This window comes from Salmo salar, chromosome 05 (genome assembly GCF_965601325.2).
Source record: "Salmo salar chromosome 05, fSalSal1, whole genome shotgun sequence".
Taxonomy (NCBI): domain Eukaryota; kingdom Metazoa; phylum Chordata; class Actinopteri; order Salmoniformes; family Salmonidae; genus Salmo; species Salmo salar.
The window spans coordinates 25,839,195-25,860,038 of NC_138295.1; the positions used below are offsets into that span (position 1 = coordinate 25,839,195).

General features: G+C 41.8%; 1 protein-coding gene across 4 annotated transcripts; it reads left to right on the plus strand.

The window, feature by feature from the left end:
- The first annotated feature begins 2,636 nt into the window (after positions 1-2,636).
- LOC106604549 (farnesyltransferase, CAAX box, subunit alpha) lies at positions 2,637-19,580 on the plus strand. 4 transcript variants are annotated; one of them, XM_045718012.2, is made up of 10 exons: positions 2,637-2,887; positions 3,570-3,657; positions 4,069-4,197; positions 4,403-4,517; positions 4,663-4,767; positions 5,102-5,228; positions 7,128-7,276; positions 9,855-9,917; positions 10,863-11,034; positions 18,848-19,580. In XM_045718012.2, the coding sequence occupies exons 2-10, from the start codon at positions 3,579-3,581 to the stop codon at positions 18,977-18,979; spliced, it is 1,071 nt and encodes a 356-aa protein (XP_045573968.1). In that variant the 5' UTR covers positions 2,637-2,887; positions 3,570-3,578; the 3' UTR covers positions 18,980-19,580. The 4 variants fall into 4 exon arrangements, with proteins under 4 accessions (XP_045573968.1, XP_014054776.1, XP_014054775.1 ...); XM_014199301.3 differs by having other exon boundaries at positions 4,112-4,197; XM_014199300.3 differs by lacking the exon at positions 2,637-2,887 and having other exon boundaries at positions 3,350-3,657; positions 4,112-4,197.
- Positions 19,581-20,844: the final 1,264 nt, after the last annotated feature.

Genomic DNA, 20,844 nt, shown 5'->3' on the forward strand with positions numbered 1-20,844 from the left:
GTATCCAGGTCTTTATGGAAAAAGCACTTTTGAACATTACTGAAATTATTTGTATACACTTATCACTTTCATTCTCTGCAGTTCTGTGAATATTATGATAACCAGCCATGTAGCAGAATGGTACATACAGTATGGGGATTCCTGGTCAGTTGCACAACTGACTGCATTCAACCAAAATGTGTCTTCCGCATTTAACCCAACCCCACGGAATCAGCGAGGTGCCTTAAGCAACGTCATGGCCGAGTAGTTGTTGGGGCAGAACGGCTGATTTTACCTAAATCCACTTCTGATTTGTATTAGTCTATAAATAAATCTCTGCCAAAATTCGGCATCTCTCCAATGTCTTATTCGACTAGTATTTTTGAAAGTGTAGGATACTAATTCAGCCATAGTTGTTCTGAAATGTTTATTGAAATTAATTATTCATTTCAGTTGCCTATCCTGACATGAAGTTTGTTCTATAGAAAATATTTGACTCTTGCCACAAAATTAAGGAAATTAGAAGAGGGGTGGTTCTGTCAGGGGGGAGATTTTCGGCACAACACCGGCTCAGGGATTCGAAACGGCAACCTTTCGGTTACTGGCCCAACTCTCTGAACCACTAGGCTACTGTACATGTCGCCCCACTCCTGTGCCGGGGGAATTCTCTCCTCTGGGAAAATCCTGTCTTCGGTTACATTCAGTAGATGATCAGTAAGGAGTACTCCTCTCCTTGGTTACATTCAGTAGAAGGTGTAGGAGAAAATTCATGACTATGGGTGATTTTCCAGTATTTAGACTGTTCTCCCAGTCGTAGTAAGCAGAATCAACATAAGGTTAATTAATAGCCATGTGCAAGCAGAATGGCTGAGCTCAGGTGAATGAACAGAGCTGGGTCAACATGTAAAAACAGAATGTAAGCAGAAAATGTATGCCTGTGCTGTTATAGGCCTGAGGGAAGTCATTATCTGGGTCTGTGACTAGCATTGAGACATGCAATTGCATTATGTATGTATGTATGCCTGTGCTGTTGTAGGCCTGAGGGAAGCCATTGCCTGGTCCTGTGACTGGCTTTAGGGTATGTAGTTGTATTGTATGTCTGTGCCATTACAGGCTTGGGGAGAGCCATCGTGTAGTCCTATAAGTATCATTGGACAGACACCTGCATTATATGTGTCTTATTTTTTTGTATCATTGCCATGGTTACGCCACCAACAGAATCTGTAAACAAGCAAGAATTGAGACAGAAAGATAATGGTGGTGAGAGGCCAAGGGGTGTTAATCATCTACATAGAGGGGAGTGACCGTGTGTTATCTGAAAGTGGAAACCTATAAAGCCTGTGACGAGAAGGCAGTTCTTCCATGAAATTGCTCGGCTTTGTTACTTTTTGTAATAAGGTCTATTTGAATTCACATGCTCCGGTATCTGAGAAATATTTGATTCAATATTTCCACGACAATGGTCAGTAAGAGGCACTCCTCTTCTTGGTCTTTGGGCAGTTATGGATAGATGGGTGGGTGGCAGTGATGGGATAAATTCTTGCTAAAAGGTGTCATCCTTTCGATGAAAAGTCAAAACAATGTCCTAAATCTCACTTGTCTTTTAAGATCCAAAACAATGGTCGTGTTCCCCTGCTCAGATGTTGCATGCATCAACCAACGGTTGCGTGCCATGTCATCGACTGACAGATTTCTATAACAAATTGTGGTTATCCAGGCATTGTAAGAAATGGCATGTGTCAGCTTCGCCTGGGCAGAGGAACATGTCCACTTTGTCCAGTCCGCATTAATCTAGTGCAGGGAAACAAATACATGTTAGTGCCCAATGTATAGTGAACAAAAATATAAACGCAACATGCAACAATTAAAGATTTTGCTTAGTTACAGTTCATAAGTAAATCAGTACATTTAAATTCATTATGCCCTAATCTATGTATTTCACATGACTATGCAGGGGCGCAGCCATGGTTGGGCATAGGGCGACCAATTTGGGAGCCAGGCCAAGTCAATCTGAATTGAGTTTTTCTGTACAAAAGGGTTTTATTACAGATATAAATACTTCTCAGTTTCATCAGGTGGCTGGTCTCAGATGATCCCGCAAGTGAAGAAGCCGGATGTGGAGGTCCTGGGCTGGCGTGGTTACATAATGCTATATTCTCTAAAACAATGTTGGAGGCAGCTTATGGTGGATAAATTAACATTCAATTATCTGGCAACGGCTCAGGTGGACAGTACGGCAGTCAGCATGCCTATTGCACACTCACTCAACTTGAGACATCTGTGGCATTGTTCACAGTTTATAGTGGCCTTTTATTGTCCCCAGCACAAGGTGCATATGTTTAATGATTATGCTGTTTAATCAGCTTCTTGATATGCCACACCAGTCAGGTGAATGGATTCTCTTGGCAAAGGAGAACTGCTCACTAGCAGGGATGTAAACAAATTTGAGCACAAATTTGGAGAGCACAACATTTCGGGATCTTTTATTTCAGCTCATGAAACATTGGACGAAAACTTTACATTTTGCTTTTATGTGTTCAGTAAAACAAGGGCCATGTTCGAAATGATCAAAATCGTAATGTATCATGGGTAAATTGTGACTGTCTGACTGGTCTACAAATAATAATTGTATGATGCAATGTTCTTTGTTGATCAGTCAGTCCGCAGTCGCCGGCAATGTCGGAACAAGACCTCTGTCTTTGGTAAACCTGTGTGGGTATGCCACATTCAAAACAACTGGGAACTCCGACTTCAATGCGTTCGAGACAAAAGGGCTCTGAAAAAACCCGCTCCAGACTGGGAAAAATCGTTTTGAACGGTCATCCAACTCGGAATTCCATGTCGGGAACGCGGGCCTCTTCCTAGAGCTCTGACTTTCCGATCTGAAGATCACTGACGTCCACAGGAGGTTTGTGGCACCAAACCTCGAATGGTATCAAACATGGTTTCCAGCTGTTTGATGCTATTTCATTTGCTCTGTTCCAGCCATTATGATCAGCCCTTCTCCGCTCAGCCGCCTCCTTCGCTGACGTCATGATTTGACCTAGTTTCTTCCGACTTCCCATGCCGCGTTTAAAACTGGGAACTCGGAAATCTCCGACCTCAGTGCGTTCAAATCAACTCGGAATTCCAGATTGGGCCTTTTTTCCTAAATTTCCGACCTGAAGATCACTGACGTCATGATTTGACCTCATATTTTTCCCAGTTTTGAACGCGGTAGCAGTTGTATTGAAAGTACCAATACTTACAAAACAAACCATTTTGAAAACCATTTATGTGATAATGAGCTAACCGATAGCTGACAAAAACACTCAACGTTTTAAAACTTTCCTCGTTGATATTTCTTCCTCTTATTATTATTATTATTCTAACTATTGCTATCGACCCCTACGCGGATCATACATGCTCCAGTACACTGTACCTTGTAAAACGGTTATCCGAGTTGCACAAAACAGAGGAAATTACATCAATGAGTGCAACAACACAGAGGTCCGACGTTGCAAATAAGGCAGCACTTGTTCAGCCTGCAACCGAAAGACCAGCTTATTACAGAATGTCAGGCATTGAAGAAACTTCACATGTATCCTCAGGATTGCAGGATGAGAGGAGGAGCGAGGAAGGGGTCGAAGAGGAGCCCGAGATTGACTATGAAAACCCGTTCCGTTATATGTTTTACAGGTAGGATAATTAGCTCGTTAGGCTAAGTAGCTAGCTAACGTAAGCTAGAAAAGTGATTGCATGTTGTGGTTAGTGATGCCAAATTTAGCCATGCATTCATCATAAGTCGAAGATGCATAAAGACGGGTTCACATTGCTATCAGAGTGTAACGTTAGCTAGTCAAAGATTGTTCTCTGTGGAGTAATTTGGCTATTTTTCCCAACTCCCTGAGCCGGTTTGAATTAGCTGGCTAGCTACGTTAGCTTGCTCGCCTTGAAAGGGAGATCCGATTGATCTGTAATTGATAGTACACTTACAATTATAGCTAGGTATTAGTGTTTTATATTTTGCTTTGATTTAAATGGGATACCTGAACATTTGTCGTAGCCGCATTGAGAGAACAGTTGCCCCATTCACTAATGTCCCTCTAGCTTTACCCTCTCTCTCTCCCTCCCGCCTCTGCTCATATAAAAGAGACAGAAAAGAATGGGCTGATTTAGAACCTGTTCCACAAGATGATGGTCCCAATCCTGTTGTGAAGATTGCCTACTCAGACAAGTGTAAGATATTAAACTTGGCATATAATTTAGAACCATACATCCATAATGTGTTATGCATATCATCTCATGCATTTAGCCTACCAAATGACTCCGAAGTCCCTTTGAGTAGTTACGATTCATGTCAAAATTATTTCACTTTGCATCAGAAACGTTTAATTTCACACGTACCCAATGCAACCAAACATGTCACTTTTGTTTCCAATAGTCACAGACGTGTATGACTATTTCCGAGCGTTATTGAAGAATGATGAAAAAAGCGACAGGGCATTCACGCTGACGGCTGAAGCTATTGAACTGAATGCTGCAAATTACACTGTATGGTAAGCCAATGTTATTATGATTTATGAACACAACAACAGTAGAATACCTATAGTTTATATGGTATAACCCTCTCTTTGAAAATGACAAGTGCAAGACCCTCAAGAAAGGATGTACTTTTTCCTCTTTCTGTGTGTGTCTGTGAAGGCACTACCGGCGAGTGTTACTGCAGGCCCTGGAGAAGGACCTGAGAGAGGAGATGAGGTACATTACAGCCATCATTGAGGACCAGCCCAAAAACTACCAAGTCTGGTGAGTTCTTCCAATCTAAAATGTAGTGTCACTATACCACTATCACGATCTGACAATACTCAATTTTCCATGGCAAAAAGCAAACACGAAGCAGACGAACACTATAATCCTTTAAGAACCTACTTTATGTAAAATATTGTGTGCTGTACTTTTGGAAAATGAACAAATGTGACTGGATGACATCATCAGGCTGTTTGTCTCCAACATTTGCATTTGAGCATATAGATACATTTTCCTTCTCAACAAGTTGAACAATAAACTTGTTCTTCTGTTACACAAAGACTTGTGTAGAACCATAGAATGTGTGTCAATAACCGTCTTCTCCTTATCCTAGGCACCATAGACGTATGGTGGTGGAGTGGCTGAACGACCCCTCAGAAGAACTGGAGTTCATTGCAGAGATCCTAAGTCAGGATGCTAAGAACTACCACGCCTGGCAGCACAGACAGTGGGTCCTCAAGGTAGGAGCCTCAACAACCAGGTTGTGTTTGTAACTCATGGTGAATTGTTAGCTGTGTGCATGTAGCGGCCATCATGCAAGTGACATCTCCTGCCTGAGACATAGAATTACTGTTGTCCCTGACCAAGTGACATCTCCTGCCCTGAGACATAGAATTACTGTTGTCCTGGACCAAGTGACATCTCCTGCCTGACACATAGAATTACTGTTGTCCCGGACCAAGTGACATCTCCTGCCCTGAGACATAGAATTACTGTTGTCCCGGACCAAGTGACATCTCCTGCCCTGAGACATAGAATTACTGTTGTCCTGGACCAAGTGACATCTCCTGCCTGAGACATAGAATTACTGTTGTCCTGGACCAAGTGACATCTCCTGCCTGAGACATAGAATTACTGTTGTCCTGGACCAAGTGACATCTCCTGCCTGAGACATAGAATTACTGTTGTCCTGGACCAAGTGACATCTCCTGCCTGAGACATAGAATTACTGTTGTCCCGGACCAAGTGACATCTCCTGCCCTGAAACATAGAATTACTGTTGTCCCGGACCAAGTGACATCTCCTGCCTGAGACATAGAATTACTGTTGTCCCGGACCAAGTGACATCTCCTGCCCTGAAACATAGAATTACTGTTGTCCCGGACCAAGTGACATCTCCTGCCTGACGCATAGAATTACTGTTGTCCCGGACCAAGTGACATCTCCTGCCCTGAAACATAGAATTACTGTTGTCCCGGACCAAGTGACATCTCCTGCCTGACACATAGAATTACTGTTGTCCTGGACCAAGTGACATCTCCTGCCCTGAGACATAGAATTACTGTTGTCCTGGACCAAGTGACATCTCCTGCCCTGAAACAGAATTACTGTTGTCCCTGACCAAGTGACATCTCCTGCCCTGAGACATAGAATTACTGTTGTCCCGGACCAAGTGACATCTCCTGCCCTGAGACATAGAATTACTGTTGTCCCGGACCAAATTGACGGTGCTTATTGAGTAGGAAGTGTTCCTGTACAATGTGTCTCTGGATAAGCCCAGTTTGGGACAGGGACTAGATCTACTCTGTTACACATTCAAAATCACATATCTTCTTATGAAATTGAGAGTATATGGCTGCCTATGGAGTATGCAAATAATCTATTGTTATCAGAAAGGGTCAAATAACAATCTATTGCTAGTAGAACGGGTGGTGCCAAAGATTTCCTCTCTGTGTCTCTGATTGGAAGGATAAACTGACACTTCTGCTAGATGAGCAAAGTGATGATCCCAGTTTCGGCTGTCCCTTTCCTTTCATTATCTCACCCCACTTATTACAGTAGTGTTGCATGATTTGCGGTCAAACTGCAAAAGCATTGTGAATGTAGCCTACCTAAGACTCAATGGCCCAATTTTGAAAATGTTATCAGCTCCAGATTTGTGGTAATGAAACCAAATGGCCTTGATTTGCATAATTTATTTTCGCATGTCTATGCAAATGAAGTGACATTTGCATTCTGCCTCCGAACAGACCTCCTGTGGTTCTCTGAAATGGGCTGCATTGATTATATGACTGTGCAGTTTTGTTGTTCTAGTTATGTGTGATTGAATCACTGTATAGTCTTGGAAAGTATCTAGTAGCGGATGGATCAGAAATGTCTCTAGGATATTAGCATGAAGGGAGATTTCTCAACCAGAAAATCCTTTATCTGCAGTGCATATTAATCACTAATCAGTGGTCAAATGCCATTGGAATACTGTATAGCAATGACAATGGTGTGTTTGTCTCTGTCTTTACTAAATATGTGTATGGCGTGTGTCTGGTCTAAATACTGATGTGTGTATCTGGACTAAATACTGGAAGTGTGTCGACTAAAGTGTATGGCGTGTCAGTACTAAATAGGTGTGTATTGTTCTCCAGGAGTACAAGCTGTGGGACAGTGAGCTGGTGTATGTGGAGCAGTTGTTGGAGGAGGATGTGAGGAACAACTCTGCATGGAACCAGAGGCACTACGTCATCTCCCACACGACAGGCTACTCAGACCCAGCCATACTCAACAGAGAAGTACAGTATGTACCAGCTCTCCCTACATACCATATCTCATGTCAGCCCCACACCTTACTACTCTTGAGTAGAAACTGAAAATGGGAAAGAAACAACCTCCTACCCACAAGACACTTAATCCTCCTATCCCCTACCCAATAGACACATAATCCTCCTACCCACCAGACACTTAATCCTCCTATCCCCTACCCAATAGACACATAATCCTCCTACCCACCAGACACTTAATCCTCCTATCCCCTACCCAATAGACACATAATCCTCCTACCCACCAGACACTTAATCCTCCTATCCCCTACCCAATAGACACATAATCCTCCTACCCACCAGACACTTAATCCTCCTATCCCCTACCCAATAGACACATAATCCTCCTACCCACCAGACACTTAATCCTCCTATCCCCTACCCAATAGACACATAATCCTCCTACCCACCAGACACTTAATCCTCCTATCCCCTACCCAATAGACACATAATCCTCCTACCCACCAGACACTTAATCCTCCTATCCCCTACCCAATAGACACATAATCCTCCTACCCACCAGACACTTAATCCTCCTATCCCCTACCCAATAGACACATAATCCTCCTACCCACCAGACACTTAATCCTCCTATCCCCTGCCCAATAGACACATAATCCTCCTACTCACCAGACACTTAAACCTCCTATCCCCTACCCAATAGACACATAACCCTCCTACCCACCAGACACTTAATCCTCCTATCCCCTACCCAATAGACACATAACCCTCCTACCCACCAGACACTTCATCCTCCTACCCACCAGACACTTCATCCTCCTACCCACCAGACACTTCATCCTCCTACCCACCAGACACTTCATCCTCCTAGCCCCTACCTACCAGACACTTCATCATAGACACTTCATAAACTCAGCAAAAAAAGAAACGTCCTCTCATTGTCAACTGTGTTTATTTTCATCAAACTTAACACATGTAAATATTTGTGTGAACATAACAAGATTCAATAACTGAGACATAAACTGAACAAGTTCCACAGACATATGACTAACAGAAATTGAATAATGTGTCCCTGAACAAAGGGGGGGTCAAAATCAAAAGTAACAGTCAGTATCTGGTGTGGCCACCAGCTGCATTAAGTACTGCAATGCATCTCCTCCTCATGAACTGAACCAGATATGCCAGTTCTTGCTGTGAGATGTTACCCCACTCTTCCACCAAGGCACCTGCAAGTTCCCAGACATTTCTGGGGGGGAATGGCCCTTGCCCTCACCCTCCGATCCAACAGGTTCCAGATGTGCTCAATGGGATTGAGATCCAGGCTCTTTGCTGGCCATGGCAAAACACTGGCATTCCTGTCTTGCAGAAAATCATGCACAGAACGAGCAGTGTGGCTGGTGGCATTGTCATGCTGGAGGGTCATGTCAGGATGAGCCTGCAGGAAGGGTACCACATGAGGGAGGAGGATGTCTTCCCTGTAACGCACAGCGTTGAGATTGCCTGCAATGACAACAAGCTCAGTCCGGTGATGCTGTGACACACCGCCCCAGACCATGACGGACCCTCCACCTCCAAATCGATCCTGCTCCAGAGTACAGGCCTCGGTGTAACGCTCATTCCTTCAACGATAAACGCGAATCCGACCATCACCCCTGGTGAGACAAAACCGCGACTCGTCAGTGAAGAGCACTTTTTGCCAGTCCGGTCTGGTCCAGCGACGGTGGGTTTGTGCCCATAGGCGACGTTGTTGCCGGTGATGTCTGGTGAGGACCTGCCTTACAACAGGCCTACAAGCCCTCAGTCCAGCCTATTGCAGACGGTCTGAGCACTGATGGAGGGATTGTGCATTCGTGGTGCAACTCAGGCAGTTGTTGTTGCCATCCTGTACCTGTCACACAGGTGTGATGTTCGGATGTACAGATCCTGTGCAGGTGTTGTTACACGTGGTCTGCCACTGCGAGGACGATCAGCTGTCCGTCCTGTCTCCCTGTAGCGCCGTCTTAGGCGTCTCACAGTACGGACATTGCAATTTATTGCCCTGGCCACATCTGCAGTCCTCATGCCTCCTTTGCAGCACACCTAAGGCACGTTCACGCAGATGAGCAGGGACCCTGGGCATGTTTCTTTTGGTGTTTTTCAGAGTCATTAGAAAGGCCTCTTTAGTATCCTAAGTTTTCATAACTGTGACCTTAATTGCCTACCGTCTGTAAGCTGTTAGTGTCTTAACGACCGCTCCATAGGTGCATGTTCATAAATTGTTTATGGTTCATTGAACAAGCATGGGAAACAGTGTTATAACTCTTTACAGTGAAGTTTTGGGGATTTTTTACGAATTATCTTTGAAAGACAGGGTCCTGAAAAAGGGCCATTTATTTTTTTGCTGAGTTTATATCTGAAAGGATGTGTTCAGTATGAGCATCATAATAGTAGCTCCACCTTGCCCTCTGATAGGCTAGATGGGTCTTCCAGCATTACACCTATCAAATTGTTTTGGATCTCCTTGGGTAAGGGATTTTCTGTGGACTGGACAGAGATTTCCAGTGTGCTACATCAGACACATATCTGATAAATGTGTTCTCCTTTGTCTTTTTTAAGGTACAGTCTCAAACAGATCAAGAAGGCTCCCCACAATGAAAGTGTGTGGAACTATTTGAAAGGGTAGGTGTCATACAGGATTCATTCAGTAGGGAATTAAATAATACTTAAAGGGATACATAGGGATTTAGGACATTTGTATGTCTCTGCATCAAGTATGGAGGTAGTTTCCTGAGCCAATGCTAACTAGTGTTAGCGCAATGACGAAGTCTATGGCATCCACTAGCATGCTAGCAGTTACCATAAACTTCCAGTCACTGTGCTAATACTAGTTCGCAACTTCCTTCAAACTGCACACATGGACATAATGTGTGCACTTTATCTACGAAGTACTGTAGATAAAGTGCCTCATTGCCAAAATTCTTAAGTATTCATATTTAAGGTCCAATGCAGCTGTTTTTATCTCAATATCAAATCATTTCTGGGTAACAATTAATACCTTACTGTGATTGTTTTTCCATTAAAATGGTCAAAAAGAAACAAAAATAGATTCTTATCAAAGAGTAATTTTTCAAGCAAGAATTTTGCTAGGACTGTCTGGGAGTGGTCTGAGTGGGGAGGGGAAAACTGAAAACTAGCTGTTATTGGCAGAGAGGTTTGGAACTCTTTCTTATTGGTCTTTTAATTAATTTACCGCCTGGTGATGTAACTAGGCAGGCCAAAACTCCATCCCACCAAAACAGGCTGACATTTCAGGCAGTCTTTTTAAACCACCCTTACACTGACAAGGACATTATCATAATTTTCACAATTTCACAGTTATTTCAACCTCATAGTGTGGAAATATGTATAAAACACTGGTAAATCAAGTTTTTGACCGCACCGGCCCTTTAATTTGTGAGTCTACAACATAATGGCTAATAATAATGCACTTATCTTGCAGTTTCTATCCTCCACCAGCAGATGTCAGAAGTCACCATGTTTAGTGTAGGAGCTCTGAATTGGGATACTGCTTCTGTAGAGTTGGCTGAAGCTTTTCACACCCCTCTCCTCCTCCTTTTCCCCCAGGATTCTGCAGGACCGGGGCCTATCGTCCCACCCGGGTCTCCTGGAGCAGATCCTGGAGCTCAAGGAGACCCACTGCTCGCCCTACCTGCTGGGCTTCCTGGTGGACATCTACGAGGACTCCCTGGAGAACACCTCAGGAGACCAGGAGGAGGTCCTTAGCAAGGCCCTGGAGGTGAGCAGCACTGGGACCTATCGAACTTAAAGGGATAGTTCAGCCCAAATGTATGGGAAAATAGGCATAATCTAATTTCACATTTGGGATTACTTTATAGTAGTGATATGCATATAAAATCAAATACAATTTTATTCGCAGAATACAACAGGTGAATTTACTCCGGTGAATTTACTAAATTACTCACGATAAACGTTCACAAAAAGCATAACAATTATTTTAAGAATTATAGATACAGAACTCCTCTATGCACTCGCTATGTCCGATTTTTAAAATAGCTTTTCGGTGAAAGCACATTTTGCAATATTCTAAGTAGATAGCCCGGCATCACAGGGCTAGCTATTTAGACACCCACCAAGTTTAGCCCTCACCAAAGTCAGATTTACTATAAGAAAAATGTTATTACCTTTGCTGTTCTTCGTCAGAATGCACTCCCAGGACTTCTACTTCAATAACAAATGTTGGTTTGGTTCAAAATAATCCATAGTTATATCCAAATAGCGGCGTTTTGTTCGTGCGTTCAAGACACTATCCGAAACGGTAAAGAAGGGTGACGCGCCCGACGCGTTTCGTGACAAAAAAATTCTAAATATTCCATTACCGTACTTCGAAGCATGTCAACCGCTGTTTAAAATCAATTTTTCTCGTAAAAAAGCGATAATATTCCGACCGGGAATCTGTGTTTTAGTACAAAGAGAGAGAAAATAAAAACATGGGATCCCCTCGTGCACGCGCCTCAGTCAGATTGTCCTCTGATAGACCACTTACCAAAGGCGCTAATGTTTTTCAGCCAGGGGCTGGAATTACATCATTCAGCTTTTTTCCGGGTTCTGAGAGCCTATGGGAGCCGTAGGAAGTGTCACGTTACAGCAAAGATCCTCAGTTTTCAATAAAGAGAGTCAAGAAGAACAAGAACTTGTCAGACAGGCCACTTCCTGTAAGGAATCTTCTCAGGTTTTTGCCTGCCATATGAGTTCTGTTATACTCATAGACACCATTCAAACAGTTTTAGAAACTTTAGGGTGTTTTCTATCCAAAGCCAATAATTATATGCATATTCTAGTTTCTGGGCAGTAGTAATAACCAGATTAAATCGGGTACGTTTTTTATCCGGACGTGTAAATACTGCCCCCTAGCCCTAACGGGTTAAGAAAAGATTGACTAAATAAACTAAAGTAAAAAAATTTTTACAAAAAAAACATTTACACAAAATAATAATGAGGCTGTTTATACAGGGGATACCGGTACCGAGTCAATGTGCGGGGGTACAGTTGAAGTCAGAAGTTTACATACACTTAGGTTGGAGTCATTAAAACTCGTTTTTCAACCACTCCACAAATTACTTGTTAACAAACTATAGTTTTGGCAAGCCGGTTAGGACATCTACTTTGTGCATGACACAAGTAATTTTTCCAACAATTGTTTACAGAGAGATTATTTCACTTATAATTCACTGTATCACAATTCCAGTGGGTCAGAAGTTTACATACACGTTGACTGTGCCTTTAAACAGCTTGGAAAATTCCAGAAAATGTCATGGCTTTAGAAGCTTCTGATAGGCTAATTGACATCATTTTGAATTAATTGGAGGTGTACCTGTGGATGTATTTCAAGGCCTACCTTCAAACTCAGTGCCTCTTTGCTTGACATCATGGGAAAATCTAAAGAAATCAGCCAAGACCTCAGAAAAAAATATTGTAGACCTCCACAAGTCTGGTTCATCCTTGTGAGCAATTTCCAAACGCCTGAAGGTACCACGTTCATCTGTACAAACAATAGTACGCAAGTATAAACACCATAGGACCACGCATCCCTCATACCGCTCAGGAAGGAGATGCGTTCTGTCTTCTAGAGATTAATGTACTTTGGTGCGAAAAGTGTAAATCAATTCCAGAACAACAGCAAAGGACCTTGTGAAGATGCTGGAGGAAACGGGTACAAAAGTATCTATATCCACAGTAAAACGAGTCCTATATCGACATAACCTGAAAGGCCGCTCAGCCAGGAAGAAGCCACTGGTCCAAAACCAACAGAAAAAAGCCAGACTATGGTTTGCAACTACCCATGGGGACAAAGATCATACTTTTTTGAGAAATTGCCTCTGGTCTGATGAAATCAAAATAGAACTGTTTGGCCATAATGATCATCGTTATGTTTGGAGGAAAAAGGGGGAGGCTTGCAAGCCGAAGACTACCATCCCAACTGTGAATGAAGTACGGGGGTGGCAGCATCATGTTGTGGGAGTGCTTTGCTGCAGGAGGGACTGGTGCACTTCACAAAATAGATGGCATCATGAGGCAGGAAAATTATGTGGATATATTTAAGCAACATCTCAAGACATCAGTCAGGAAGTTAAAGCTTGGTCGCAAATGGGTCTTCCAAATGGACAAATACTCCAAGCATACTTCCAACATTGTGGCAAAATGGCTTAAGGACAACAAAGTCAAGGTATGGTCCAAAATTCACCCAACTTATTTTGGAAGGCTATCTGAAACGTTTGACCCAAGTTAAACAATTTAAAGACAATGCTACCAAATACTAATTGAGTGTATGTAAACTTCTGACCCACTGGGAATGTGATGAAAGAAATAAAAGCTGAAATAAATCATTCTCTCTACTATTATTCTGACATTTCACATTCTTAAAATAAAGTGGTGATCCTAACTGACTTAAAACAGGGAATTTTTACTAGGATTAAATGACAGGAATTGTGAAAAACTGAGATTAAATGTATTCGGCTAAGGTGTATGTAAACATCTGACTTCAACTGTATAAACAACTATAAAATAATTTAGAGACAGATGGTGGCAGAAGTAGTATTTGGTTGTGCACTCAGCTGAAAGGAGTCTTCTGGATCACTGTTTCTCAATCCATTTCTTGGGGGACCCGAAGGGAGTGCACATTTTTATTCTAGCCCAGCAGTAGCACACTTGATTCAACTAAACACCAAGCTTTGATGAGTTGAAATGTGCTAGTGCTCTGCCCGAACAGAAATTGTGAAACTGGTGTAGATGCTGAAGAACTTGGCAACAATGTGCAGAGAATGAAAATGGAGTGTTCTACCATGGCTGGGACGTCTCCTTTCTTAGTACATTTCCAGTATAAAACATTGACTCCGAGTCAATCAGTGTATAACAGCCCTCGCACCAACAGTTCTAGGCTGAGGAAAAAGGGTAAATCAGTAGGAATTATTCAACGAGTCCGCGTGTCGGATTTGAAAACTCTTTCGCCTATCGCGCTGGATGTCTTGCGTGCTTTTCCAAGCCTCCCATGTCTACCTGGCAGTTTGAATGACAGCTGGTATGTTGCCTCTGTATTGGGGAACTCAATGCTCGGGTGTGTGTTGGAGTTAATTAGGGTTCTGGGGAGTTTTTTTCTTTTTCTTCTGCTGCTGTTTTCAATAGGCATTGGCTCATTCAGAAAAAAATCACTGCAGGAGCTCTTATACTTATTTTAATTCCATCTACTCGGAAATGCATGCAGCAGGACGGGATTGCTTTCAGTTGGTTGTTGAGAATGATTTGTATTTTTCCTCTATTTACTTAAAAAAAACAATTGACGTCTCTCGATGCTAGTGCAACCTCGAGAGATGTCAATGTACAGGTAACTGCTAAAATAATGGAAACGCTTGAGTAAATGAGGGATACAAAGTATTTTTGAAAGCAGGTGCCTCCACACGTGTGGTTTCTTTAGCTTAGTGTCATCATGCTTAGTGTCATGTATAAAAATGCTGGGCAGGCCATTATTTTTGACATATAGGATGACAGTGCTCCCATCCACAGGGCACGAGTGGTCACCTGAATGGTTTGATGAGCATGAAAATGAAATGCCGTGGCCATCTCAGTCATTCAGAGACTTTTCCCGAAGCCATGCCTGCATTGTCTTGGCTGTGTGCTTAGGGTCGTTGTCCTGTTGGAAGGTGAACCTTCTCCCCAGTCTGACATCCTGAGTGCTCTGGAGCAGGTTTTCATCAAGGATCTCTGTACTTTGCTCCATTCATCTTTCCCTCGATCCTGCCTAGTCTCCCAGTCCCTGCCGCTGAAAAACATCCCCACAGCATGATGCTGCCACCACCATGCTTCACCGTAGAGATGGTGCTAGGTTTCCTCCAGACTTGACATTTGGCATTCAGGCCAAAGAGTTCAATCTTTGTTTCATCAGACCAGAGAAACCTGTTTGTCATGGTCTGAGACTGCTTTAGGTGCCTTTTGGCAATCTCCAAGCGTGCTGTCGTGCCTTTTACTGAGGAGTGGCTTCAGTCTGCCCACTCTACAATAAAGGCCTGGAGTGCTGCAGAGATAGTTGTCTTTCTGGAATGTTCCCCCATCTCCACAGAAGGACTCTCAGACTGTTTAATTTTGAATACATTTGCAAAGATTTCTAAACCTGTTTTTTGCTTTGTCATCATGGGGTTTTGTGTTTAGATGCATGAGGGGGAAAGAAATCTATTCAATCAATTTTAGAATAAGCCTGTAATGTAACAAAATGTGGAAAAAGTCAAAGGGTCTGAATACTTCCCGAGTGCACCGTATAACATTCTATTGGTTGCAAGAATTTTGTATAATCTTTTTATTGAAAAATGCAGTTTTTTGAATCCGGTATTGTTTTGTGTATCAGTTTATAAACCATGTACCATGGAATCGGTATATCGTAAATCGCTTCACAGCTATTTTGCAATCTATATGGCACAGCTGTCAATTTTTTTGGTCCTTAAATGAAACTGATATACTTTTTTATTTATGACAATTTTCTTTAACCAATTTTGATCTTTAATGCAGGGCGGACAGACAAGTTCCTTACTTTCCCCCCCTTCCACTTGCCTCTTCCATTTTTGCGGTAATGCTGCAATTGTTGTAATTTTGAGTAGAGCAGACATTTCCATATGTTTTCATTAGCTCCACGTGTGACAACTCCACCAGTCCTATTTATGACATAATTTAAAAGGATTATACTCATACTTGTTTTTATTCCAAAAATGCTTTTTTAATCAATTAGTATATTTGCATTTTAACCATAATATTAGTATTTTTTTTGTTCTGTCTTTTCTGGTGGATTAAACTGAAATTGCAACCAACTTTATGGTTTGTTAAAAAATAATATATATACATTTCAGAGATTTTCATTTTCAAATAACAGAGTGAGAGGTTGTAATCAGAATGAAGCAAAAAAGTCCATTCTTGTTCAAGGGGTGAGACATTTTTACTAATCTGCTATAGAATCAGTTCAGATTTAAGTATAACTTTTGTATGACTGAAGCCTTTAGTGAGAAGTCTAATGCTTTAATATTTAATAATTTCTGCCCTCTGAATTCATATTCATTATATAAATAGGCTCCTTTGCATTTTGTCTGGCTTGCCGTTCCAAATTAGTTTTTTTTGTTGCTCATATAATTTTTTTAAAACAAGTCGCTAGGTGTAGGCAAGGCCATAAGCAAATAGGTAAACTGGGACATGACTAAAGAGTTAGTCTGGGGGATTTTTCTACAAATAGACAGGTATTTTCCTGTTCATGGTAGCAAGATTTTCTTTTTTGCTAACTTTCAATTGAAATGTATTTTAGTGAGAGAATGTATTTCTTTCGGGATATGAATACCGAGTATATCCACATCAGTCAGATTATTTTATTGTTAAACTACACGGACATATAAAAGGTGTATTTTTTTAATTTTATTTTTGTGATGCAATACGTAATATTTATCATAATGTGGTTGTAATCCAGAGGTTAGAAAAAGTATCTAGATCCTCTGAGGCTTTGGAGGGATCCAAATTGTGGATTTAAAAGAACATGAATCATCAGTGTACAATGACACCTATATTTAACAGGGATGCAAACTAGTCACCTTTCGGTGAAATTGGCCGTTTTGAATCAAAAATATGTGACCTAGGTGAATCGTGTAGATCCGATGAGAAAAGTTTGGGGAGGGGGGGCTTTGGATGGCTGTAAGCGTTTGGATGCGCGTTTGGAGCAATACTGGCTGTATCCAAGGCTCAGCCAGCCGTTCACATAACAACAGAATGCAGCACGGGATTGAAGAGATTTGCTAGTTAGAGATTCAGTGAGGGCTCTGGAAAGACAGCAGTAGGGTTCAAAGGTTATTAGTTACAGCAGCGCGTCCCTGAATGATGACGAAGAGGTAGATGAGAAGCCTGACCACGAACGGGGGTGAGAAGGTGACGAAGCATACTTCATGACCTGTAACCGGAAAAACAACTGGCATTTGGAAAGTTTGAGGTGAAGGAAAAAGTGTGGTGGAACAAGTATTGTCAGCATTGTTAAGTATCTTGCTATAGTAGTTGGATGGAGTTCTCCGTAAACTAACCAGAGAAATGTTGAGCAACATTAGCGAATTTAGCTGATCAAATAATTGAGTTTATTGTTTGAAAATTAGCTGGCTAATAAAGTCCGACAGCTAGCTTACTAACCTTACAACATCAGATAAGCTAACGTTAATAATCTAACTAATTCGCAATAATATTACCTGGTATAGGATTCTTGCCGTTCCTCAAGTTTTAACGCCTTAGTTGTTTAATGGACCCTGGCAGTCTGTGTGAAATGTTAACTAGCTAAGGAACAAACTATATCTGTCAACTAATGTTTTCCCTGTACAGCATGTGGTTAATTTTCAAAATGAGAGAATGAGGTGAAAATGAGGCGTTGCTTGTTAAACAACTGGATTCAGGGATCAAGTGTAGCTGGAGCTGGGCCTGACTTATGCTGGATACCAATAGAGGTGAAAGAAACGTCACACACTTTGTCTTTCAATACAGTGAATAGAAAGGGGTATGCCAGGTGTACTCTCTGCCTGAAAGAGATCAATTATGCCAGCAAAGGGTATCATGCTCTGCTGGCACATTGTAGAACCGATGTCCACAGGCAGAACGTGAACAATGTAGCTCAAAGATATTGCTTTTGTTGTGTTGCATTTGACAGTAACACTTTTGTGAGTGAGGGGGGATTGTTTAATTTTTTACTCGGTGAACGTTATTTTTGCACACATGTAGCCTTGTGCACTTGACCAATGTCTATTATAGTGGCCGCTATAATAGATCAAAAATAGAATGCCTGTTTGTTTCATTCTATTTCTACTTTGAAATTGTTTTTTATTCTCCCCCAAGTGCAATATTTAGGTGTGTGTGTGTGGTCACAAGCATTCTATTATAAAGGCTGTCATGGCAAACTGCAATATTAGTATTGTTTTTTTTCTCAAGACTTGAGTGTCATTTGCAGTAAAGTCTAGGCAACAAATAACATTGGATTGCTTTCCTTGCATTTTTTAGCTGTGAGTTAGGTTCACATTAACCACTTTATTTTACATACAGACTGACCATGTAGATCATATTCTTTGTTTTAATTAGTTAACCTGCATTACCCCCTAGCAGGGATTTGTTTTGCATTTTTCATTGAGAAAAAATAGTCACCTTTTTTGGCCCCTCACCAGTTTGCATCCCTGTTTTAAGCTTTGGATTTCTAACCCCTTGATATTATTGTTGGATCTGATTTTAATAGCTAACATTTCGATGGCCATAATAAATAGATATGCCGATAGTTGACAGTTTAATACTATCTGAGAAGAAGCCATTATTTAATATTTTACACCTAGGGTTACTATACATAACTTTAACCCATTGTATAAGAAATTATTATTGTATAAGAAATCATTATCTTACCACATCAGTTCTTTCTGCCGTGTTGTGTAAATGGATCTCTTGTCCACTTGTTTCGTCTCTCGTGTCTTGCCCCTTTAATCGTGCTATAACTCTAACCCTCTCCGTCTCTCTCCATCCCCCTCCCTCTCCTCCTGTTCTCCCCCAAGCTCTGTGAGCTCCTGGCCCAGGAGAAGGACACCATCCGGAGGGAGTACTGGAGATACGTAGGCCGCTCCCTGCAGACAAAGTACTGCTCTAGTGACCCCTCTACCACCAGCAGCGCCCCAGAAACTGACTGAGGATCAGCCTCAGTCTCCGTTCACCAGGAGACCACCTGCAATAGCTAAAAGAAGAAGACATAGAACCCAATGGGAGTCGAGGGAGCAACTGCTTTTATTCAGCCTGAGTTTGTTTGGCAATAGCGCAGCATTACCACATTGGTTAAATAAAATACAAAGAGAAATAACAAAAAACACTCTAAGCTTACTGTAAAAGAACTCACTGCAGATAAGTATTATGACTTAGGGTAGAAGATATGAATGCCTGCTGTCATTGTCATGTATTAAGGTTTATAGCCATAGGTGAGCTAGTTTGGATGTTGATGACTTGAGTGTGTGCTAACCAAGAGTCTTATTGCTGTGAATGTTGGCTTTCAGATCATACTGTATCTAGAGAAATTATGCTTGTTTTGGATTTCTTCTGCTGCGCAGTACACATGGACATTTGTATGTGACACTGTAGCTAAGAAGATGTTGCTTCTTGCCTAAAAGCCCTTAAAAAATCTCTGTAGATATATATATTGCTGTCGTTGCCAAAACACTGTATAACCAAACTCGGCATTACTGGAGGCTCCAGTCTTTTGTACGCTATAACTAATTATATGGTTATTCTAAACTGGAAGTTCTGCCCTTGTCTGTTTTCTCTCTCGTTTACGTGCCTCTCATTCTAACATGTACCCACTTTTCACCTTTTTTCCCCCTTTTTCCCCCTAGTGAGCCATTTTTGTCGGCACTACTGGGCATAATGGGCCTGTGTGTTTGAGTTCATACAGTAATTGTCTCATCTGGATTCGGTCCCACTAACGAGCGAGCGAAATGAATATAACACATCCGCTCATGAACAAGCATTTCATCGTATTAGCAGTTAGCTGCTGAGCTAAACTACATTTACCAGAGATTTTTTTGGGGTCATGTAGAAATTATACATCGAAAGCACGACCCAATCGCAATGGCTTTCCCCTTATGTTGAAACTAGAAAACCTTGACTAATTTATATCTGAGGTTAGGAGGGGAAAAGGCATATCTTAAATCACGGGACTAAAATAGTAACTTAATTACAATGAAACGGAGCAGTGTGAAAGTCCCATACTAGGGATGAAACCATAACGATGTGTGCTGTAAGTGCAACATTAACTTTCCAGTATACCTGCATTGCAAATTGGTATGTATTTCAATGCAGACATTTCTCAAGACTGAAACAAGCTGTTATTTAGTCAGGATCATGTATGACAAGTCTTCCAGAACAATACATTATAACCATATACTAATGCATTACACCAGTTGGCTTCAAAATGCAACCACATCAGTTGTCAATTCTCCGTAATTCCTCCCAGTCACATCAGTATTTGAGGGCATTAATACATTGGGGAGAATGTAATCAGACTTCATAGATGCTGGACTGTCCAGAGAGAGGCCAGCCAGACGGTCTAGAGTCCGTTAGCACACGCCACGCTCATTAGCAGCATTATCGGCCTAGCGTATGTTAGCACAAACCATGCTCATTAGCAGGATTATAGGCCTAGTGTCCGTTAGCACAAGCCACGCTCATTAGCAGGATTATAGGCTATGTGTGATTACCGCACCGATCGCTCCCACGAGTGCCCTGATTGCATCATCATAATCACAATGTAATGGCTGCCTGCCAGGGGGCATTGGTAGGCTGGGCACGCAGGCGGGAGGGTTAAATCTGTGTGTGCTTAAGGGCCTGATTCCGACCCAAGTTAGGCGAGCGTATATTGAACATAATTCCCTTTTCTCTCTATGCGTATTTTGACATTTAAACATAAGAATAGCATGCTATTCACCCGCTATTCGTTCGGGTGGACATCTAAGAAATTAAGGTGCGGCAGAGATGTCTACAGATAAGCCGTGTTCTTTTTATAACT